This window comes from Hypomesus nipponensis, chromosome 7 (genome assembly GCF_054491055.1).
Source record: "Hypomesus nipponensis isolate SF chromosome 7, ASM5449105v1, whole genome shotgun sequence".
Taxonomy (NCBI): domain Eukaryota; kingdom Metazoa; phylum Chordata; class Actinopteri; order Osmeriformes; family Osmeridae; genus Hypomesus; species Hypomesus nipponensis.
Window position 1 is genome coordinate 9,438,710 of NC_140367.1, and position 23,854 is coordinate 9,462,563.

The 23,854-nt window shown below is 44.2% G+C and overlaps 4 protein-coding genes and 1 non-coding gene across 8 annotated transcripts; 4 read left to right on the forward strand and 1 right to left on the reverse strand.

Annotated features, from left to right (window-relative positions):
• The first annotated feature begins 91 nt into the window (after positions 1–91).
• On the forward strand, positions 92–6,793 carry LOC146276675 (endoplasmin-like). The gene is made up of 18 exons (XM_084701927.1): positions 92–279; positions 1,107–1,209; positions 1,637–1,778; positions 2,023–2,139; positions 2,438–2,769; positions 3,091–3,202; positions 3,330–3,455; positions 3,559–3,675; positions 3,791–3,928; positions 4,052–4,129; positions 4,217–4,282; positions 4,478–4,747; positions 4,957–5,202; positions 5,407–5,543; positions 5,629–5,707; positions 5,811–5,966; positions 6,152–6,262; positions 6,354–6,793. Exons 1-18 carry the CDS (start codon positions 231–233, stop codon positions 6,378–6,380), a joined length of 2,406 nt encoding a protein of 801 aa, XP_084558053.1. The 5' UTR covers positions 92–230; the 3' UTR covers positions 6,381–6,793.
• A 40-nt stretch (positions 6,794–6,833) lies between these two features.
• On the reverse strand, positions 6,834–12,176 carry glt8d2 (glycosyltransferase 8 domain containing 2). 4 transcript variants are annotated; one of them, XM_084701466.1, is made up of 10 exons: positions 12,038–12,176; positions 10,689–10,731; positions 9,249–9,341; positions 8,828–9,032; positions 8,561–8,678; positions 8,317–8,401; positions 8,072–8,184; positions 7,685–7,851; positions 7,486–7,598; positions 6,834–7,366 (listed from the first exon to the last, which is right to left on the reverse strand). In XM_084701466.1, the coding sequence occupies exons 2-10, from the start codon at positions 10,705–10,707 to the stop codon at positions 7,197–7,199; spliced, it is 1,083 nt and encodes a 360-aa protein (XP_084557592.1). In that variant the 5' UTR covers positions 10,708–10,731; positions 12,038–12,176; the 3' UTR covers positions 6,834–7,196. The 4 variants fall into 4 exon arrangements, with proteins under 4 accessions (XP_084557592.1, XP_084557591.1, XP_084557593.1 ...); XM_084701465.1 differs by having other exon boundaries at positions 7,685–7,863; XM_084701467.1 differs by having other exon boundaries at positions 7,685–7,863; positions 10,342–10,731; positions 12,038–12,158.
• Positions 12,177–13,284: 1,108 nt separating this feature from the next.
• ankrd16 (ankyrin repeat domain 16) lies at positions 13,285–15,428 on the forward strand. The gene is made up of 7 exons (XM_084701463.1): positions 13,285–13,725; positions 14,048–14,268; positions 14,382–14,424; positions 14,545–14,653; positions 14,758–14,919; positions 15,020–15,098; positions 15,184–15,428. Exons 1-7 carry the CDS (start codon positions 13,388–13,390, stop codon positions 15,330–15,332), a joined length of 1,101 nt encoding a protein of 366 aa, XP_084557589.1. The 5' UTR covers positions 13,285–13,387; the 3' UTR covers positions 15,333–15,428.
• On the forward strand, positions 13,834–13,921 carry trnay-gua (transfer RNA tyrosine (anticodon GUA)). Its single transcript is given in 2 exon segments — positions 13,834–13,870; positions 13,886–13,921. It is a non-coding gene; the product is annotated as a tRNA-Tyr (tRNA).
• A 301-nt stretch (positions 15,429–15,729) lies between the features above and the next one.
• Positions 15,730–23,691, forward strand: gdi2 (GDP dissociation inhibitor 2). The gene is made up of 11 exons (XM_084701462.1): positions 15,730–15,957; positions 19,796–19,903; positions 20,175–20,274; positions 20,558–20,692; positions 20,862–21,060; positions 21,215–21,346; positions 21,476–21,575; positions 21,681–21,852; positions 21,980–22,124; positions 22,233–22,287; positions 22,449–23,691. The coding sequence occupies exons 1-11, from the start codon at positions 15,913–15,915 to the stop codon at positions 22,602–22,604; spliced, it is 1,347 nt and encodes a 448-aa protein (XP_084557588.1). The 5' UTR covers positions 15,730–15,912; the 3' UTR covers positions 22,605–23,691.
• The last annotated feature ends 163 nt before the right edge of the window (positions 23,692–23,854 follow it).

Consider the following 23,854-nt stretch of genomic DNA (forward strand, 5'->3'; position numbering starts at 1 on the left):
TGTAATGTTGCGATTGGACGTTCGTGGCTGCGAGAATATCTGCTATTGGTCTAGAGTTGTGCGTGGGGAACAGAGATAGGCTCCCAACAGGAATCCGCCTCCCACGTAAATGGGACGTGATAAAGACAGTCACCTTTTCCCGTCACCGAGCAGTTCAACTGCTTACCGGGTAGTTGGTGTGTTAAACGGGACAAAACCAAAACATTTTACAGATTAAATTGTCTATAAAAATGAGACGAATTTGGATTATAGGCTTCATTTGTGCCCTGCTAACGTTCAGTAAGTAGTCCAGCTTCACGGCATGCCAAATTTCACAAATGCTTTGCTAAATTAGCTATAACTTTATTACATGCATATTGTGGTTTAAGCGAAATGTATTTCTATAGGCTACAGTATAGCTATGTACAGTTTAAAAATCCATGTCGGGGATACTCTGAGCAAACGTAGGTAATGATGAATAAGCAAAATGTATTACAGTATGTGAACTTGGAGCGACATATTGCATTATGAAGAAATTGTAACTAGCCCACTAATTTGCGAGCTGATTAGAGACATCATTGGATATGAAATACTAAAGTCTTAATTGAAACTGCCTCACTTGACACTTCTCAGCTGTCACATTGTATCTTTCGTCCTTGGTAAAGTAAGTTACCGTAGGCCACTGGAAAGTGCGAAATAATCTTGAAATGTTTCACTGTTTGGTTAATGCAGTACAATCTCTTTAGCCGGTACTATAAGATAAGAAGGTGAAAATGGAATGTGCACATTATCAGCCATGAAAGTTAACTTTATAGTATCAATTTGCCACTGCATTATCTGATTAATTGTGATAACGACTGCCTTGTACTAGAGAAGGTCTTCTGGGGTTAAACGATTTGTAGACTGACTAGTAGTTCTTTATGATCAAGTATATTCAGTCATACAACACAAATGAAAGTGGCTTTTTGATTAGGTGGAGTAACTTGCAAGGTCAGGTTTAGCCCTGCAATTAACCAACACACCAATAAAGTCAATTTACTTTGAAGTCATTCTGTAAAGATAGAGTATTGTATAATTACAGTAAATAAAGTATTGTTGATTCCATAATGTATCGTTTTACTCTGCAGCATCAGTCAGGGCAGAGGATGATGTTGACATTGATGGCACAGTGGAGGAAGACCTGGGCAAAAGCAGAGATGGATCACGGACAGATGACGAGGTTGTCCAGAGGTTAGTCAGTCTTGATATACCTCTGATACTTGTGTAGTGAATCTGACACTACCCCCCTATCCCTTCCCCCTTGGCTGTTAGTGTTCAAATTGAACCTCAAGTAGCCTACACCCAACTCTCAACAAAAGTTGAGTACAAAAATATTTTCCCTTTTTGGATTGACACTCTCAGCATTATGTTTCGTTAGTGCACTAGCCCCTTATCTGTTGCTTGGAGAAACGGCTACTAGTGCCGTCTTTGCTGGCACACACAGCCGGCTTCACAGTTTCCCCCAATGACTTCTTTCTAGACACGAGCCCTGCTACAAAATAGGATGTGAGCTTGCCGTGTCCGGATGGTTCCTAATTGATCCTCCCTTTGGGGAAAACCAGAGTTGTTATTACTCTTTCATGCCTGTTTGTGATTTCCCCCTTGTCTCCTTATCCAGGGAAGAGGAGGCCATCCAGCTTGATGGCTTGAACGCAGCTCAGATCAAGGAAATCCGTGAGAAATCGGAGAAGCACGTGTTCAAGGCCGAAGTGAACAGGATGATGAAGCTCATTATCAACTCCCTCTACAAGAACAAAGAGGTTTGTGTCTGCTTTCTCGATGTCTACCATCAAACAACACGGGAGTTATTCTCCTCCATCTGTCAGTCTGTCTATACATTGTTTGTTTGTTTGTTTTATCGATTGGAGTCATGTATGGTATGATGTCATTCTGCGTGGACCCGTGGTTTGATTTGGTCATTTTGTTGTTGCATGCATTTGAATGACGTAACAGTCAACTGAGAATGTTATGGCTGACGCTTCTTTTTTGTGTGTCTTTTTGCAGATCTTCCTTAGAGAACTGATCTCCAACGCTTCGGATGCCCTGGATAAGATCCGGTTGCTGTCCCTGACCAATGAGGATGCACTCAGCGGTAACGAAGAGCTGACGGTGAAAATCAAGGTGGGTAACTTATCCTCTGGGTTACGCTGGGACCCACCCAAACAGGTTCTTACTCAACACTAAGCTGTCAGAAGTGATACTTAAGACCGTGTGGTTTACATGTCTGCCACATCTGCATTTACATGGGTTTGCATTGCAAATACACACCTCCAGAACATGACTTTAAACACCTGACTCGTTTGAGTAAACCCACAAAGGGAATAGTAACATGTTTTTAATTACCTAGCTATTTTCCCCACAGATACAAATGGCTATGTAGACTATAACATACAACATGTCACCCTTTCCTCCAAAACAGTCTGACAAGGAGAAGAACATGCTCCACATCACAGACACAGGCATCGGCATGACCAAGGAGGATCTGGTGAAGAACTTGGGCACCATCGCCAAGTCTGGCACCAGTGAGTTCCTCAACAAGATGACGGAGATGCAGGTGGAGGGCCAGTCCACCTCTGAGCTGATTGGCCAGTTCGGTGTGGGCTTTTACTCGGCCTTCCTGGTGGCAGACAAGGTCATCGTAACGACCAAGCACAACAATGGCACCCAGCACATCTGGGAGTCGGACTCCAACGAGTTCTCTGTCATCGAGGACCCCCGTGGGGACACGCTGGGCAGGGGCACCACTATCACGTGAGTAGGCATGGCAACACCTGGTGACATCTCAAACCAATATAACAAAATATGATGTTTATCTTTCATGGAAGCGTTGGTAGAATTTGATTTGGAAGTGTTGGTTTGGTTGGCCAGACCAGATATCTTTATGTTACACCATATTTATGACCATACTTGTCTGTCAGATTCAAGCCTGCCTTCAAGTTCAAGCTGGAGTTTGAGAAGCCTGATGTATTTGTTTCCCTCGTGATGCAAACAGGAGTGTGACGGTGGTTGATAAGACAGCTGTATGGCACAGCAAGCTTGATCCCTAACCTGAGATGCACTTCTCTTTCCCAGCTTGGTGATGAAGGAGGAAGCGTCAGACTACCTGGAGCTTCAGACCATCAAGAACCTTGTTACCAAATACTCCCAGTTCATCAACTTCCCTATCTACGTGTGGAGCAGCAAGGTCAGTCGCTGTGCCTGGCGTTCTCTAGGTCTCCCATGAACAATACTTGATGGCTAGGGGAACATGAATGGCATTTGAATGCAGCCTGGGCAGAGTAAACCTCACGCCTCCCTCTGTTCTTGTCCAGACTGAGACTGTGGAGGAGCCTCTGGACGAGGCTGAGGCTGAGGCAGAGAAAAAGGATGAGACTGACGCTGAAGCTGAGGTGGAGGAGGAAGAGGAGGAGGACAAGGACAAGCCAAAGACCAAGAAGGTAAAGCATCGCGAGCATCTTTGAACCGCAAAAACCATACCCAGGAGAAAAGCCCGCCATGCAGCCTGGTGTTCATCTGGTGTTTCTCTCTTTTTCTCTCTAGGTGGAGAAGACGGTGTGGGATTGGGAGCTGATGAACGACATCAAGCCTATCTGGCAGAGGCCGGCTAAGGAGGTGGAGGAGGATGAGTACAAGGCCTTCTACAAGAGCTTCTCCAAGGTGAGACCCCCTGCTGGAACCAACAAGGTTCCTCTCCTCGGAACATCTAGACGGCTCGACTCCTCTGGGTGTTCCATCCACGTCCGCTCATCAAGGTTGTTCTGCGTCCTTACAGGAGGCAGAGGATCCCATCGCCCACATCCACTTCACTGCCGAGGGCGAGGTCACCTTCAAGTCCATCCTCTTTGTGCCCTCCACAGCCCCTCGTGGTCTTTTTGATGAGTATGGGTCCAAGAAGAACGACTACATTAAGGTATGGTTGCTAGTGGCCTGTGGGGCACCGGGGTTTTTTAGACTCGTCTTACCCGCAGTACTGTACGAGTCCTGTTTGTATTCACATCCGATCGATCAGCATCTCTCTCTCACTCTTTTACAGCTGTTTGTGCGTAGGGTCTTCATCACCGATGATTTCCATGACATGATGCCCAAGTACTTGAACTTTGTGAAGGGCGTGGTGAGTTTTATCAGAGCAGATCCACACCTCCAACGCGTTGCCCCCTTGAAGGTTGACGGTGTGTAACCACTGTTTGCGTCTCCTCAGGTTGACTCCGATGACCTGCCTCTGAACGTCTCCAGAGAGAATCTCCAGCAGCACAAACTGCTCAAGGTGAGACCTGCTCCTGCCGCACTCCCTTCGCCAGGTCCAAAACCTTGAATCCAACGTTTCCTGCGTAGCCCCCTTTTTCAAGCAGCGTCACAAAGGGCGTTAGAGGTGCCCAGTGGACGAGAAACCGTCCACGGTCCAGTACTCCCTGTGTCAAACCAAGCAGACCGCTCACCAAACTCGCGTCTCTCCAACCAGGTCATCCGTAAAAAGCTGGTGCGCAAGACCCTGGACATGATCAAGAAGATCGCCGAGGAGGAGTACAACGACAAGTTCTGGAAGGAGTTCGGCACCAACATCAAGCTGGGTGTGATCGAGGACCACTCCAACAGGACCCGTCTGGCCAAACTGCTTCGCTTCCAGACCTCCAACAGCGACGCGGTGCTGGCCAGCCTGGAGCAGTACGTGGAGCGCATGAAGGAGAAGCAGGACAAGATCTACTTCATGGCTGGGACCAGCCGGAAGGAGGTGAGGGTTGAGGAACATCAGCGCTGTGGGCACTGTTCAAGGACGTTCTCAAAGAAGGACACCTGTTGATGAATACAAACCTTGACTAACATTCTTAGAATACCTTATATCTAAAATCTGGTTTAGCGTCCGAACTAGGTTTCCTCCCTTTTTTCTGTCTGTATTGTAATCTGAGCCTAACTCTCCCTGCCGTCCTCCCCTCTCCTCAGGCCGAGGCCTCTCCGTTTGTGGAGAATCTGCTGAAGAAGGGCTACGAGGTGATCTACCTGACCGAGCCCGTGGACGAGTACTGCGTCCAGGCCCTGCCCGAGTTCGACGGCAAGCGCTTCCAGAATGTGGCCAAGGAGGGCGTGACGTTCGACGAGGGCGACAAGGCCAAGGAGAAGAGGGAGGCAGTGGAGAAAGAGTACGAACCCCTCACCACCTGGATGAAGGACAAGGCCCTGAAAGACAAGGTCAGTCTAGCAAACAACAGGGTCTGATTTGAAAAATACAATACAATACAACCTTGTGTGTATCACAAGGTTATCCTGAACAATGACATTGTTACGACATGTTGCTTTACTTGTTATAGTTAGTCCCATTTAATATACAAAAATCTTTGTTGTATTTACAAAAAGTTAACTATATATTTTTTTTTTTTGCATGTTTTTCCAAAGATTGAGAAGGCTGTGCTGTCCCAGAGACTGACCAAGTCCCCCTGTGCCCTGGTAGCCAGCCAGTACGGCTGGTCAGGAAACATGGAGAGGCTCATGAAGGCCCAGGCCTACCAGACAGGAAAGGACATCTCCACAAAGTAAGAGCTGGTTGGAAAATAATGCCCTAAAATCTCAGAGGACATGGACATAACACTGTATTAATACAGTTTCATTGTTTTCCAGTTACTATGCCAGCCAAAAGAAAACACTAGAGATCAATCCCAAACACCCACTCATCAAGGAAATGCTGAAAAGAGTCAATGTAAGTGTAATGTAAAAGCCTTAAACAAGATGGCTGACTTGGTGACGTGAGCGTTTTACACGCTGTGTTGTTTACCGTCTCCTCTTCCGCCTGGCTACCACAGAGCGATGCGGAGGACCAGACGGCCTCAGACCTGGCCGTGGTGCTGTTTGAGACGGCAACCCTGCGCTCCGGCTACCAGCTGGCCGACACCAAGGCCTACGGGGACAGGATAGAGCGCATGCTCAGGCTCAGCATGAACGTCGACCTCAGCGAACAGGTATGTCTCCTGTCTACTACACCGTAGTGGCATTACTAACTGTCTCTGGAGAAGGGCATGTCTCGCTGAGTTTTGTTCTGGTCTTCTCTGAGGCTTAAGGTTGATTTGTTGTTGTCGTCCTGTGGGCCCTTCGTAAAAACGTTTGGGATTGCGAGACCCTGAAGTGTTTTGTTTTTGTCTCTCAGGTTGAGGAGGAACCTGAGGAGGAACCTGAGGAGCAGGTGGACGAAGAGGAGGCTGAGGATGCAGAGGAACTTCAAGCAGAGGAAGAGGAGCAGGAGGAAGAGGAGGATACGGTGAGCTGGGAAAGGGAGTGTCTTAGGAACGAGGGATTGTGAAATGGAGGATGATGAACTCATGTTTTTCCCTCTCTTCTTGTCATTCCAGGGTGCCAGAACTAAAATAGAGCTATGAGGCAGCAAGGGGAAGACGGGTGAAAGATGGGGGGGTATATATTTGAGTAGATGTCCATCTCTCTGCTACAGATGGGGGCGAGGATGGACAGGTTTTTTAAGGGACTTCTTGTGTTTTCAGTTGGTGTTTCATGCCAAAACGCTATATGTCAGGAGGACATTTGGTCCACAGACTCATAGACTTTTAAGATCTTCCTAGTAAAGGAGAATATCTTTGTCATAGATAATTGCATGAGGTACATCATGTAAATTAAACATTTTCATTGAGTTTGTATTTTTGTCAAGCAGGATATAGCGTTTTGAATGAGACATTTTACTTGTTGCTCATGACTGTAAATTGTTAATATTTAACTGACCGGTTATGGAGTGTTGACTTCCTGTCACGAGAACAATTAAATGTTTCCGGAAAAGGAACCTTGGTCTGATTGGTCTTCTTTTAGGAGTTGAATTCAACTTTTTATTCAAAACAGATCCATAAAAAGGTAACATTAAACACAATAATGGATTGTGCAACGAAAAACATCAATACACACATCAATGGCATCTTACTATTCATTTCAATACTAGCCAAGAGTAGGCATTGCACTTTGTAGAGAATGATAATACTGTTTTGATCAACAACAACAAAAACCAGAAAACCAAAGAAAACAACAAGATTCTTATCAAACAATATTCAAACAGCAAACATTTGGTTTCAGGAGGACACCACATGACCAGCCACTGTCCTTACACAGCCTCATGACACCCCTCAGCAGGTCCTGGAAAGCCAGACACGTCACTAACGCCTGGTCCTAATGTCTTCTACAGCCATGGTGTGTCACTTGGGCCGGATCAAAGAGAACCTGCCATTGGGGTCAGGGATGAACCACTTCTCCCACAGGTCCAGGTGGACGCAGGGATAGTCCCAAGGTTTGAAGCGGCCATTCCAATGCAGCAAGTGCGCCTCTTGGAGGAAGGTCTCCGAATATCTGGCGTCAGGACTCCAGCCTGTATGAATGAGAAACCCCAGAGTTTAGAGGAAGAGTTTTTCTCGCCAAACCTGTTGTTAATTTGGTTGGGGGTCTGGAGACTTGTGTGAGATGGTGCAGATGTGACGCCAGCCTCACCCAGGTGTCTGACATGCCACAGTGGGTCTATGATCGTGTACTTGTCATGGAACACAATCAACATGGGCGGAGTGGCCACGCCCCCTGCCATGGCACTGCTGTAGAGGTTCTCCCTGGAGGAGGAAGGGAACCAAAAGAAAAGAGGGTGGCATCATCATTTCAATTCTAAGAATAGCATCGAATGGAACACACAACTCACTTGAAGTTCTCCAGCATCCATTTCTCCAGCTGTTTGGTGATTTTCTGCTTCTTCCATTCCCCCATGTCAGCGACAAACACTCCGGGGTTGAAGGAGCAGTCACTTGGATTGATTCCCAGATCTCTCACCACCTGTTTTCTGTAGTCCAGAAATCCCATGTATGTTGTCTGGGAGACAGGCTCAAATGAGAAAGGATTGCGTTTAAATTATTTCACTTTAAGATGCATGCAGCAAAGCAAAGACTCTTGATAAGCAACTGTCAGATGGCTTCCTGTAGTTCAAACAGACAGCAGCTGATCAAAGTCCTACTCAGGTCAACCTGAGTAAGTACTGCCCTCTAGCAGCCAGTCTCTTCATGTGCTCAGGCCAGCACATGCATTCACTCACCTGCATGCCCACACTGCGCACAATCTCGTGTGTGGAGGGCAGATCACAGTCTGTGGCGAAGGCAGCAGCATGGCCTGGCGCCAATTTGGTTCGGTACAGCTCCTGGATGTCACCTGGACCCGGTTGGAGAAGCGAGGTAATAGTCATTAGATAAGATTTAATAAAAAGCTTAGGACCAACAAGGTTTATTACTTTGCTCTGTCCTTTCCCCCTCCATTTCTACTTCACACATGAAGGATTCACACCTTGTACGATTACGTCATCATCCAGGTAGATGATTCTTTTATGGTTGATATCAAGCATGGGTAGGTAAAAGCGCACAAAGTTAAGCTGCAAATAAATTGACAGAGAGGTTACTTCAATCCAGGATGTCCACATAGCAGTTAGGTGTGTACACATGCTGGGTGTGTGTAGAGTGTGTGTGTAGGTTGTGTGTGTGTGTGTGTGTGTGTGTGTAGGGTGTGTGTGTGTAGTACAACACATACTCACTGGATGCAACAAGTCAGGCCGGGAGGAGTCTGGTTTCACCTTTCCTTTCAGTACCATAGGGTTGAACTCCAGAATTTTATACTTGATCCCCTTCAGCTTGGTCTTCTCTATGTACTGTCTATGGGACCAACACAAAGACGACCAAAGGCTAGGATGTTCACCAGACCGTCAAGTGTGTTAAGTGTATAACTTTGACTTTAACTCAGAACTTGGATTGCTGCAAAAGAGCAAAAGGATGGAGGGGAGAATTTTGCGGACGCAACAAACCGTGTTAGCTTCACAGCCTCACGAAGAGTGACAATATAGAATAACACGCTGGCGTCCGTGTTGCTATGGATACTGTTAATGGTTGCCATGGTTCCCCCTATGCGCTCCTCAGATGCACAGATGACCACTGGTATGATGTTTGTTGGCTTCTCCAGTGCAATGTCAGGTTCATGTCCAGGATCCCTTTTAATTTCTGTATAGGATCCTAGATACACATAGGACTGGTTTGGTCATGAACAACCACTTCAAATGTATTATCAAATTGAAAATATGAAATGTAACAGTATTAATGGCAATGCCTTTAGTCACGGATAGCTTAAACTTCAAGGTCTAATACAGATAGTCTTGGTTTGCACTGGCGCCCTCAGGTGAGCGTCTTGTTGCAGTGAGGCCTGTTCTCACCGGAGGGGTATTGACATACCTGTGTGTTTAGCCCGATGTGACGCTCTGAACAGTTTACTGTGGAGGATGAGACACACCATCAGAACCAGTAGCGTCAGGAGGATGCGGTTGACTGGAACAAAGGAGAAAGACAAGGGCAACACTCAGAAAGGTATACTTCTCTAACGTTAACTTGAATATCTTGCACAGTTTGTGATACTTTGCAGAGTGCTTGCCCTATAACAGAAGTACATTTTTAGCAACACAGCTAACACTGTCATATCTTTTAAGGAGAAAATGTCCCACACATTGTCACAGGGGCCTGGGTTTCAATTCAACCCGTGTAATTTCCTGCATGTCCTCTGTCTCTCTCTCTGTCTCTCTGTGTCTGTGTCTCTCTCTCTCTCTCTGTCTCTCTGTCTCACTGTCTCTCTGTCTCTCTGTCTCTCTGTGTCTGTGTCTGTGTCTGTGTCTCTCTCTTTCTCTCTCTCTCTCTCTCTCTCTCTCTCTCTCTCTCTCTCTCTCTCTCTCTCTCTCTCCATGATGTTTCCTGTTGCTCTTCTTTTAAATACATTTGCAATGACTCCAAAACTTGAATTAGTTTAAACACATTCTTGGAGAGGCAAATTAATCAGTTCTTCCCTCCTCTTCTTATATCTGCTTTGCCCCATAATGCTGTCACATCCTTTTCAATCAACTGGTGATTACCTTGCGGAAGGGATGAAAGAAAGCCTTGTCATCTGCACCCAATCAAAGTTCTCTCATCTTTTATGACCCCTCCTCCAGGTACCATGACCAATCCAAACTAATAGCCCAGTCAGCCCCTCCCATCCCTGGCATTCTGCTCATCAGCACACAGACCCTAACCATGTGTCGGCAGCAGCAGTTAAGCTGAGTCATCAATCATCAGACTGGCACATTCCCCCCAAAATGATGTGACCTCTCTAAAGAAGTTCCTATAACAACCCGCAGATTACCAATGTTAGGTTTTCACCTCATTGAAATCAGCATTTTTTTGAGTGGTCTCAAACAGCTTCATATCCAAACGTTCATGAATGTTTTTATAATAGTTGAAAGTGAAGAGTAGAGTGTGGGAGAGTGAAATTGGATTCCTGGCCCTACACCCTGCTTACCTCATCAGCGCTGAGGAAAGTCAGGATTGGTAGACACACATACCCAAACGTGCACATTCACATGCGCAAAGTCACATAATTTATGGTGTTGGATGCAATCCAGCTCTGCTGGGGAACACTCTGGAGGGACAGAGGGCTGGAGGGCTCGTGTCATACAAAGACTGCATTGAGCTCCAAACACAATGTTAAAGTTAGGCAAACTCAAATATTTACAAAACGCTGTTTTATTGTGTGAGTGTTTAAAGACAGGCATGCAGTGAGACTTGTTCAACAAGTAAGAATTGCTCAATCCATAGAGAATGTTAAGATTTATTTTAAAAACTAGGAGTAATCATAACGCCACTCACTTTTCCGCAAAAGAGCCATTTCTCATTCTTCGTCAAGCAGCATCTGCAAACAGAGAATGAGAATGAGATTTGATAGGCAACATGCACAGAAAAAACATCAGACAAAGAAGCAGATGACCGAAAGAGAGGCCCAGCCCAAATGGACTGAGACACAAACCAGCAGTCAGATAAACAACCAGGAGAAGTGAAGATACTGCATGGTTTGGCATTGGCATTGAGGCCCAGCTGAGGATCCAACTAAAGGGAATATACAATAATAAATCCTTCCCTGAGCAGGATCCAGATGTGCTCCTGGGATCTGACTGTCCTCTCAGAAAAAGACACAAAGTCCCCGTCACATCTGCTGCAGTCAGGAAGTCTAACATACCTACCATGGCATTGGTGTATCTTTGGTATTTGCATTTCATAGCTTATTGGTTTGTGCATCCCAGAGCGCACTAAAACCTGATATTTGGTGCAGCCTTTTTGTGTATTTGTAATTGCTCATTGTGATTAAGATCATTGAGAGGCATATGGTTGTAGTTTCACACACCCCTGTGGCACTTCCTTCCTGGTGGCATTTTTCAATAAACTGTCTGACAGTGATTCAATTTAAGACATGAACACAAAAAGGAATATCATCGAGTATTTAATGTAACATTAATGTATCCCTATTAACTTCAAAGCTTTATGATAGAAAATCACAGTCATAACAGCAAATAATTAAGATGTTATAGGTTATTGTTCTTGCATATAATGATGTTCTCTTGTTCTAGATATTTTGAAAAACTGTAACCTCCAGCAATTCTATAACGTGTCATCAGCCCTGGACAAAATAATATAGCAATGTTGCAATGTTCTTGAAAGATCACAGCCTTTTGGAGATGTATTTAACTCCCATGTTGTTTCCTCTAATGCTGTGTTTGGACATGTGCACCATTTGTATACAATGGCTGTGAGATTAATCACATGTCTCACGAACTGTCAAAAATCATTAACTGACTTACGTATTGTTATTCAGATTCTAAAAGCCTGCAGTAATAGAAAAGGTGTACAATAGCCCGATGACGAGACAGGCAAGTTTCCTATGGGGGACCACCGGGGTTTCTTCACTGGAACATATAGTTCTTCTACACTTATGTAACTATAATAGATTTTGAAGACCGAAATAAATAATCAAACCACAACTGTGTCAATCGATTAGTCAACTATTTATCGTTGAAGACAATTATAATTTTATGGAAAACGATTAATATAATGAATTAAAAAGGGGTGTGTCTCTTGTTTTGTATGGGCTTCATGCACGGGCTATAAAGAAAAGCATCTCTCTTAAGTAGGCTATTATAAAGTAAAAGTAGGCTACTGCTTACCAGAAGAAGTGTCAGTAATTATCCACACCGCATAACGACCATCCATTCCCCGTTCATGTTCTTTAATAAACGCTGCGGAGTGAGTCTCACACACCCTCACCAACCGCAAACTTTTTTCTTTTCTCCCTTTTCAGGAAGTTCCTTCCAGATGTAACCAGATGTATCTAATCTTGCTCACCCATGGAAGCACAAATGGCTTTGGCTTTGCATTTATTGAAGATAGATTTAAGAGAAATCCTTCGGATACATCCTTAATGCCATTAATTAGACTGCGGGGATGAGAAACATAGTGTAGATACTTTTTACATTTTAATTTGTCATTCGTTAAGTTAAGACGTTTCTTTATAATTAAATAATAGAAATGACGGTACATTTCATGAAGTCCTCGACCTCATGTTCAGTCACCGTCAAGTTTTTATTAAAATGTCTTCTTGATTTTTTTCCAATGGCCTACCCACACCATATGCCTTTTATCCCTGAGAAATATTCAAAATGCCCGCATAAAGTAAGCCAAAAATACCTGAATATTGGCCTACATCCATACCATTTTGCAGTAGGCGCCAACATGCTTTACTAAAACTAAGAATGATATTATTGCACTGTCTGGTAAAAATTACAGACTGTCCTTTTTGTCTGTGGCCAAAGTAAAAAAAAAAAAGGTTTTGCTTGAGGCCAAGGTGGAATATGGTTGGCATAGCCTACACACTCATTAAAAAAAAGTTTGTTAAAGCTTCTTGTTTTACTGATAACGTTTGTTGATTAGATAAGATCTGAAGTCGTCAATGTGCAGTAGCCTTACCAGGAAATTTAAATACCAGAAAAATAAAGATTTACTGTAGAGGGTAGACTGGGGGCCATACTCTCATACAGCTGTATTATTTTGTGGCTTTTACCAACTATGTAACAGACATTTCTACCTAGTCAAGACACAGATACAAACTAGTTTTCACAAGAACCAGCAATTGACAGTTTAAAGCAATCAACTTTATTATCATTTCAGACAACTGTTTAGTAAGATGCGTCTGATGTGGGACAATCAAAATCGACCACTGAGTTTCATATGCCTTGAGAGGTTGCATCAATAAAGATTATACATTATCATTATAGAGCAATTTTGTGATACTATGTGTGAATATCTGTGGAGAAATAACATTTGTTTTGCGACTGGGACAAGTCATGTAAAGCAGGCTGCTTTAATGTGTAGGTCATTGTTTGGCCATCATTATACTTGACCAAACCTGCATTTGGCAGTGCCGATTTTAGGTCTATGATTGCAACTCGGTGACCGTCTTGCTATATACGTAGACCTCAAAAAGCAAAAAAATTACTTTATTTTATTGAACTTGTGCAATGGACGAGGAGCACTCTTTAAAACATTTAATAAAACTTACGCAGGATGGTAATTTGTGCGCTCTCGAAAAAGAACTTGGCGTCAACAGCAAAATTGCACGTATTGTCAACAAGAAACATTTTGGGAGATCAGGTGATACGTTGTTGCATTATGCTGCCCGCCACGGCCACTTGGCCGTTTTAAAGTTTTTAATAAAGGACATAGGGATGGATATTGAACTGTATAATAACGACTACAAGAGAGGTCTGCATGAGGCTGCTTCAATGGGACATGAGGAATGTGTCCGTTTTTTGATCAAGGAGGGTGCAAAAGTAAACTGTTTAAAAAAGGCTGATTGGTAAGTCTTGGAGATTTACAAATATTACAATATCAAACGTATCAAACCTACATAATTAATACTGTACATACATTCAAATCCCAATATTTTACTCCTGGTTGATATCTCCCTTCGATAGCTCAGTTGGTAGAGCGGAGGACTGTAGAGGCAATGTGCTGAAATCCTTAGGTCGCTGGTTCAAATCCGGCTCGAAGGAGATTTTTTTTTTTCGTGTAACGTCATACCTTTTCACGTTATGTAATAGTTATTAAATACAATATTCTCAAATTATAGTTATGTGGAAAGTTAAAGAATATAACTCAGCTGTACCATAATATGGCAGGACTCCTCTAATGATGGCCTGCACACACCAGAACCTGGGAATCATTCAGGAGTTGCTCTCCCATGGAGCAGACCCCACACTTAAGAACAAGGACGGGTGGAACTCCTTCCATATAGCCTGCAGGGAGGGAGATCCTATAGTCATACAACATCTCCTTCTAGTCAGCCCTGAAGTCTGGAGGACAGAGAGCAAGATCCTGAGGACTCCGTTGCACACTGCAGGTGATGTATAAAGCTTAATGTATTGTCGGGAAGGCCTATATGCTACCTGACCAAGGTCTGGATCGGTATACCCATCACAGTTCTCACAGTTCTTTGGGTGGCTTTTTGCGTAGCAATGCACGGTTGTGAAGAGGTGGTCGGCATCTTGTTACAGAGGTATGTATCCTTGTGTTTGTTCTAGATATTAATAAAAACAAGTTTTATTTATATTGGCTATACCAATGAGTCTACATACTAGATAGAGCTACAGTGCTGTCACGTTCCTTCTGCTGGCAGGTGTGGCTATGACCCAGACACTCGGGACAGCTGTGGAGTCACCCCCTTCATGGATGCAGTGAGGAATGGACACGTATCTGTAGCCAAACTACTGCTGAAAGAGCACAAGGTGCACTGCTGAAGACTTAATGAAGAAGTATAATAGAGCTAAAAAAAAGTAATCTAACATTGCTGTGTGTGTGTGTTTGTGTGTGTGTGTGTGTGTGTGTGTAGTCCTCCCCCATGGCCACAGATATCCTTGGGGCTCAGTCAGTGCACCAAGTTGCTGTCACTGCCCAGGAGGAGGCGCTGGTGTTCCTAGTGAAGGACCTCGGCGTGGACGTGAACCAGATTGCCACTGACATGCAACTCACTGCTCTGCATTATGCGGCCAAGGTGAGCTGTTTCACACAGTTCAAGCCTAGTTCATAATCTGAATAACACCAAATCAGAATTAGATACATGTTGTACCCACCTTTTTCTTCTTCTTTGGCAGGAAGGTCACTCAAGCACTATAAAAACCCTTCTAACATTAGGTGCAGACCTTCATGTGAGGGACAAGAAGGGAAGAACTGGTAAGGAGCAGGTGACATACCCCACTTAGCTGACAGGAAAGAAACCTTGAACATATGTTGTTGGTAATGGCTGTCCATCTCCTAGCTCTTCACATGGCGTGTATCGGACAGCATGCAGACACAGTCAGGACTCTACTCCAGCTTGGACTTGCAGACACAGAGGATATATCAGGCACCATGGCTAAAGAGCATGCCAAGAAGATAGAAGTGCTCAATGTTTTTGAGTGTAAATGAAGCAAACAAATCAAAACGAAGACATTGACATAGAAATATTTGATAGTTATGAATAAATGTTATAATTAATAAACAAATATTTATTGAACAAACATATTACATTGATATTATTGTGTGATTTAGATTGATATGATGCAATTTTTAGTCAATAAAGGCCTGGTAAAATATACATAAAGGCCTTGTAAAATATACATTTTCACTTTGACACGTGGACCTTACTGTTCTCATCTGTAAACTTGCTTTACCCTTTTGCTGTTTGTAAATTATATTTTAATGCTGTCATTCAGGCCAGATTTAGGGTAGCTATGGTAACTCTGGACAAGTGCGTATGAAAATGCGACACTATAAGAGCAGTACACAGTTATGTATTCTAAAGACAACTGTGGTAATAATAATTATGTTAGTAATAATAAGTCACTAAATAAACATTCAGTACTTCCCCATTAGAACGTAACTCCTCCCATGTCGCGGGAGGAGGAACCGCTTGACGTTGAACCGCAGCCCCTTTCATTTCTAGCTTTGCTGATCTCCATTTTCTTCAGCCCGATATTCAGGAAAAGAGGAGCTAAGACTTTGAAAAATGAATGAAGAATACGACGTTATCGTTCTGGGGACTGGACTGACGGTGAGGACGAAGAAATGCTACCATTTACCTTCCTTTATGAGATTAACACCCTATTCCAATGCAAGTTGGGTGCAGCTCACTAGACTTGTCTTGAGCTGGACAGTTGCGAGCTAGCTATGCTAGCAAGCTACTTGCTATGCTAGAATCTAAAAGGCTTTTTGGCAACATTCAGGCGGGGCCTAGAACACACTGCTAACTGTAAACTTGATTGTCATACAACGTAGCTAGCGAGATATCTAAGACAACGGTTAATCGAATGAGCTTTGCTTATAATATACTCGAGGTACAAACATTGTTGACAAACGGGTTGTATCCCTAATAAAAAACGAAAGCAGTTAGCTTGCTAGTAATATTGCAAGCTAGGTCTACTTGTCACTCTAGCTCGGGGCCAGTACTACAAGCTTTGTTCATTGGAGAAAGAATGCTAACGTGTCATTTGGACAGTTACACGTTCCTAATGTTGGAGAGGTAGACTACCATCTGTACACCTGTTGTCAATGGATTTTGGTAGCTAAGTAGTTGACACTTTATGATAGCATTTGACACTATTACGAATTTGTTTCTGTTCTTTTCTTTAGCCTAGCTACAGTAGCAAGCAAACGTTGATAAACAGCCTCAGCCCACACACAGGCTGGGGTGTGGAGATTCTTATTCACCCGAGCCAATCAAGTTGGCAAACTGGAAGTACTGAAAGAAATGGCAGCTTGGTTTGTTTGCTGACTTTAGTTTGCTGCCTACTTACAATCTTGTTTACATTTACATTATTGATCTCGTAGATAATTGCATCTCCGTAATTCATAAATAAATCTGCCGTAGCCAGGTTGCAAGGAAGAGATTCGCAATATCCGCGTAGATAGCATCTGTCTGCGCACGTTCAACTGAGTGAGAATTTTAAGTACCATCACATGCATTGGCAGATTGAAGGAGGCTATTTCATCGTGACTTTTGACTATCTATTATATTTAACTCCATGTGAATTTCTATTCCTAAATGACTTATTGGTGATGCAACAGCTTAACTCGTAAAACAGTTGCACTCAGTGAAGGCATGACAGGAACAACTCGTGACGGAATTAGGTGGCTAGCCCTAGCTACTGAACATTGGTTCTACATTGTTTAGATCTCATTTTTTGCCAAAGCATCAGAGCTTGACATGACTAGAGCTAAAAAAATTAGGCCAGGTTAAAAAGTTTAAAGTTTTTTTAATGTTGAAAAAGCGACACCTAAAATAAACTGCAACTAGCCTAGTAGGCCTCAATCACTGCTGCTCGAACGTTAACGATTTGTGTCACATTAACGGATACTGAGCAAGGTAGTTCCACATTTCTGCCAGTCAAAGTAGAAAATCAGTCTTTTGTGGCCATAATGTTTTGTGTCGTCCACTTCCAGCAGGATATGACGGTCAGGAAGGTTTGAGTTGTTTAACTCGAGGGGGGAGGGGGGGGGGGGGGGGGGGTTGGCAGCTAAGCAGAAAGGGGCTGGGTTACGGGTTGGTAACTCCTGTGTTGTGTTCGCCTGCAAATGGGTGTGGTGAAGTCATTGACTACTTTCTGTTCCTCTATGTCAATATGGTAGTTCAGACAAATTGCACATATGTTAAATACAACAAGTTATAATAATAGACAGGCCTGGTTAATCGGCATTTGGGGCTAGACATGAGAAATAGAGTGGGTGGCAGGGGGGGAAAGTATTGCCCATCTGGCCTAGACTAAGATTGTGGGAAGAAAAAGCATTCATGTTGCTTCAGTCAACTGTTCACGCAAATCCTAAAAAGTGTTATCCAAGTAGTCCTCCTCCCTGTCAGGCAGATGGTGATTCAACATCCTCTCTCCCAATGCAGTGCCCCTGTCAGACAGTGTGGTACCAACCAGAGCTTTGAAAATCACAGCCTAACTCATGAAAGAGTTTTTGGAAAATGCCAAGATGGCACACTCAGTCTTTCCATACGTACGTGAGGGCTTTCATGTGACACAGCCTTTTGAACTTCAGTCGCCCAACACAACCCAATGCTCAAAGCAGACAGCAAACACGCACGCACACACACACACACACACACACACACACACCAGTTAGTCACTCATCATAATCCCACCTGCTTTTATAGAACCCTGGTTTTAAAGGTTGAACTATGATTTTTTTTTTTAACCCCTCATTTAGGCTTGTCTTGAGTATTTTATGGACTGGAGTGTCTGACTTCTGAATCGGTACCTTGTTCTCCCTGAGGACACAGGCTGCATGACTGACAGCGTGATGACTGGGCTGTGCCTGCCTCACTATTTACTGTATGTAAGCACCAGCAAGGCAGCTTCGGTCCCATGCCACTCAAATGGACTAATGATGACGAATCACAATGAGGTCTTCCCGACAGTTATGCACACCCATAATTGATCTCCGATGTTTATTTAATGGTCCCTCAAACCATATCAAGCCACTGGCACTTACCCTGCACCGTTGAGAGCACAGTATTTGTTGTGTGAACGTTATTGCATGGAAATACAGTAGGGTGGCCTATAGAATAAAAGAGTATTGTTAAAAGCACTTAACCTTACAAGCTCTGTCCACTGTCAACTAGGTATTTTCAGTGTTTTTGTTTTGTTTTTGTAACTCCAAATTATGCGAAGCGTGTATAGTGCCACATTCTTTGGGCTATATGATGTCATCCTTAATTGGGCCTTTGGCCTTGTTTGTCCCCATTTGCACAAACTACTTTCCTGCCAACCCTTTCCTTGTATGACATAATATTATTCAGATCTCATTACTGCGTTTAACTTTGCAAGTTCATAGAACAAGGGACACGTATCCATTTTATAGTCAGGACTGCTTTGAAATAAGTGATGTCAAGGTCATATTACGACTCTAGCTCAATCTTTCTGGCACTTTCCTCTAAAAGTTTTCTGAATAAAGTCCACAGAATCACATGATGTAGCCAGCAGTGTTTTTTTGTGTGTGGTTTTTTTGCTGCTCAGCTCCTACAAACCGAATGGCGTAATCGTATTAGGGCCTTTGGTCAGTTGAAATTCCAGAGTCACTTAGCCTACGTGCACGTTTTCCTCTTCAAGCACCAGGTCGTACTCTTCACTGAAACCTGCTGCCATGACAGAAGAACTGTAACCCTATCTCAGCACTACTGGGGGACATGACAGCAATGTGATTATGGGGCAGACTTTCTCATCTAAATTCCCTCCTTCAAATGGAGCGTGATTTCAACTCAATGCTTGTAGCTCTATCTCTCTCTGTCTCCCGCGCCCTGTAGTTTGTGGTTGCACTTACTGTAAAAAGGCTGTTTCTCCCCTAGTAGACAGACAGAGAATGTTAAATGGTGTCTTCTGTACTATTTTTTGGAGTTCTTCCCTAGTGGAAATATTAACCAGCCCGGAAGTCTTGTAATAATGAACTGTACCTCCCACCCATGCACCTATGCTGGGTCACTGGGTGCAACCGCATAAGTCCGGTGAATCTCAAAAACCTTAATGTCTTGTTTTCCTCTATCCTCAAAATGTTTTTTCTACACTTTGTTTGCTGTAATTCTAGAGCCCTGGCCAAGTTTAAACTGGGTTGGTTGAGGCCCAGACCAACCACAGTCAGTTATCTGATCAAAATATGAAAAGGCAGAGCCTACCCAGACCACAATCATGACTCGGACCACAAGGGCGACAAATCCTTAATGGTTTGCACTGTGATTTTAAAGTGGCCTGTGTCAAATGACATTTAGTGCAGTTTGTAACTAGCACAAGACCTCCATTGGCCAAGTCCCTCTGTCCTTTGATACAACTACAGCTTTGATAACTCGATTGTTTTGACGTTAGTTTGTGCCGCTCAAAATGTCTGTCGTCCAATAGGAATGCATCCTGTCGGGGATCATGTCAGTGAAGGGGAAGAAGGTTCTGCACATGGACCGTAACTCCTACTATGGGGCTGAGAGCGCCTCCATCACACCCCTGGAGGACGTAAGTCGACATCTGACCTCCCTGCCTCAGCCAAGAATTGCTACACTTAACTGGCAGTTGGCACATCCTGTTAGATCTGCTACATTCCTCTAATGTCCTTTTTCTAGAAATGTCTAACACTCAGAGGCTATCATCAGGGCCAACTCAGCCCTAATATCCTGCCCAGTTGACCAGAGCACATGATCAATTAATTGTCTGTGTGACTTCCATTATGTGCGCTGCTTGGCAAGTAGTTGTGTATAAACAACAATGTCGATGGTTTTGCTCGTAGCTCTACAAGCGCTTCAGCATTCCAGGGAGCCCGCCAGACTCCATGGGGAAAGGCCGTGACTGGAATGTTGACCTCATCCCCAAGTTCCTCATGGCCAACGGTAAAAACATGCTAACACGAATCCCTCCCACCATCCTTCTTGTGAATTTTTCATTTATGTTGACTCTAGAGGATATATGAGAGAGTAAATATATTCAGTGCCTGGTGGGGTCAGAGGGTAATTTCTTACTGTGCTTTTAGCTGTGATTGCCATACAAACAAGAAGCCCAATGTTCAACCAAATGTATTTGATGTTTTCAGGAGAGGACAAATGATTGGAATTGAAACAGAAGGTGTTGAAACAGTGAGTGTTTGTTAACGCCTCCTGTCTTTAACCTGTGCAGGCCAGCTGGTCCGCATGCTGCTGATCACACAGGTCACACGCTACCTGGACTTCAAGGTGATTGAGGGCAGCTTTGTCTACAAGAAGGGAAGCATCTACAAAGTCCCCTCCACCGAGACTGAGGCTCTGGCATCCAGTGAGTCCAGGGGGCACTGTGGGAAGGAGGGGGGGGAGGCTGGGTTTTGTAGTTTTTCTTCTCTACTTTTCCACAACAACATTTGCTGTAGCCAAAAATGTACTTGATTTGTAAACGCAGTCGACAATTAGTTGTTGACTACGTTTTCGATGACTGTTCTCTCTTGAAGGTCTGATGGGGCTGTTTGAGAAACGACGCTTCCGGAAGTTCCTGGTGTTCGTCGCCAACTTTGACGAGAACGACCCCAAGACCATGGAGGGCGTGGACCCCAAAAAGACAACGATGAGAGACGTGTTCAAGAAGTTCGACCTGGGCCAGGACGTCATCGACTTCACCGGCCACTCTCTCGCCCTCTACCGCACAGACGAGTGAGTACCCAGGAGCATCAGAGCATCACGGAAAGATGGTTTAACCCCAAACCAGTTTGATGCCTCGGAATATCTCTAAATAGTACCATGACAGCCTTGTTGGACACTGTCTGGGATCATGAGTAATTGTGCTTTCTCTTCCTTACTCACTCAGATACCTGGACCAGCCCTGCATGGATGCGATAAACCGGATCAAGCTATACAGCGAGTCCCTGGCCAGATATGGCAAGAGCCCCTACCTTTACCCCCTCTACGGCCTGGGAGAACTGCCCCAAGGGTTTGCCAGGTAACACCTCCTCCTCTCAACCTGCTGGTGTCATTACCAACAGAGCTCATAGATGGTTGTGCATGTCCACTCGCTATGGGAGTGTTGAGCTTTTGAGTTAGCAACTTCGATCCCCCTGTTTCCTCTCAGGTTAAGTGCCATCTACGGAGGGACCTACATGCTGAACAAGCCCATCGAGGAGATCGTCATGGAGAACGGGAAGGTGGTGGGAGTCAAGTCTGAGGGAGAGGTAAGGGCCAACTCGCACATCTGACGACTGGATGGAAGGCAACTCCTTGTCTAGCAACAGCTTCCGGTGGAGACTAAGATCTGACGTGTCAAATCTGTCTCCCAGATCGCACGCTGCAAGCAGCTGATCTGTGACCCCAGCTACATCATGGACCGCGCCACCAAGGTGGGTCAGGTGATGCGGGTGATCTGCATCATGAGCCACCCCATCAAGAACACCAGCGATGCCAACTCCTGTCAGATCATCATCCCCCAGAACCAGGTCAACAGGAAGCACGGTGAGTCAGCAGACAGTGACGTCATCGAGGCACGATGGCCCACATACAGCGCGCTGATGGAAAGCGGATCAGAGTATTCGCCCCGAAGTCGTCGACTCAAATGGGGTTTGTTTGTCTCTCACCGCAGACATCTACGTGTGCATGGTCTCCTTCGCACACAACGTGGCCGCCCAGGGCAAGTACGTGGCCATCGTGAGCACCACGGTGGAGACCGACGACCCCGAGAAGGAGATCAAACCGGCCCTGGACCTGCTGGAGCCTGTCGAGCAGAAGTACGTAACGTATGAGTCCCATGTGGGAGCTTTGTGCTCATGATTGTCAGCTGTCCAGAGATGCCATCTTTGCCGGTGTGTTTAACCCTGCGTTTAATATCCATGCAGGTTTGTGAGTATCAGCGATCAGTACGCACCAACTGATCCCGGGGCTGACAGCCAGGTAGGGGTCCATTACGTTTTGGAGGTTTTGTGTACAAGGTTCTTCAACCGTAGCAAAACATTCCTCTTGCATCCCTTACTTCTCCCCCCCCCCCAGTTTGCACCCATTTTAAACAAGTGTATTTCTTTCTTTTTTTTTTCCTTTTTTTTTTTATATCACAGATTTTCATCTCCCGTACCTATGATGCAACAACTCACTTTGAGACCACCTGCGACGACATCAAGGACATCTACAAGCGGATGACGGGGACAGACTTTGACTTTGCCGAGATGGAGCGCAAGAAGAACGACATCTTCGGCGACGCTGCTGACCAGTAGAGATCAAAGAGTCTGCCACACTCCTGAATATCCATTAATGTCGCTGACAACGAAAATCTTAAAGAAAAAAAAAAAGAGAAAAAAAAGAGGAAAAAAAAGTCAAAGATGGGTTGTCGGATGATACAAGTATATGTTTTGCTCATCAAGGAAGTTCATGATATAGAGTTATATTATAGCATTGCTGGAAAGGGGACAGGGTGGAAGTTATGCTTTTATAACCAAGTTCAGACAAATATTGCACTGAATACTGGTTAATACCCTTCATTTTTACTCATCATGTAACCACAGTCCGCCTCGGGTAGGCGAGGGATACATAGTCCAAAGATGCCAAATCAATTGATCAGTAACATACAAAACATCACCACAGATTTGTAATTTTAGTTGTGGGTGAAAAATCAATTTGTGTTTATGTGCTGAAAGAGTTACCATGTAAAAGCATAAGTGTTTGGGAGCTGTGGAATATGAACAGTTGTGTCTTGTTATCGTCTAAACGAGTGTGGCTGTTTTTGGGGGAGGAAGTAGGGGAGTGGCTTGGCTTCTTCCATTTGTACTCCAGCAGTTATTCCTACCAAGCTAGCATAGCACACTTGCTCCGCAAACACCAACAACTGTGTGAGGAGGTAATACTTCAGTAACCAGCTTAAATGAATAACAGTATCTGGGATGCCTGGTGGTCATGGGGGACTATTTTGTTGTATTTTTGTATTGTCTCTCATCTCCAATCTTAGCCCAGTCCTGGGCAAGGCATTATGCTATTCTTAAGCCAAGCCACTAGGCGAGTGTAGTCCAGCAAAAAAAGCAAACTTCCTGTTCCTGTTTGCAGCAGCTTGAGAAACTACAATTTATCAGAGGAGACGTATTTCCTTTTACTTAAAGATGAAAAGATCCAAGCTGTGCAAAGCAGGTTGGGGAACATGTGATAAAGTTGACTGTAATTGCTTTAGAAGGACCAAATGTCTACTATGGCAGTATTGATATGACAAGGGCCGTGTAATAATGTCACCATTGTTTTAAAAGATTATGAAACATATTGGGCCCAAATAATTTCTGTACTGCTAAGTAAATAAAGTTGTGAAAAAATACATAATTGTTTGGCTGGGCTCTGCAGTTCTGTTTGATTTACCTTGAAACAGTCATTTGAAAATAATACTGTTGTGGTTATGCTTAGTTCAAACTTCATTGTCCGTTTTATTATGTCGACATTGCAATAACCTGCCAGTCACAACGACCTTTGCACTATGCATGAGTTA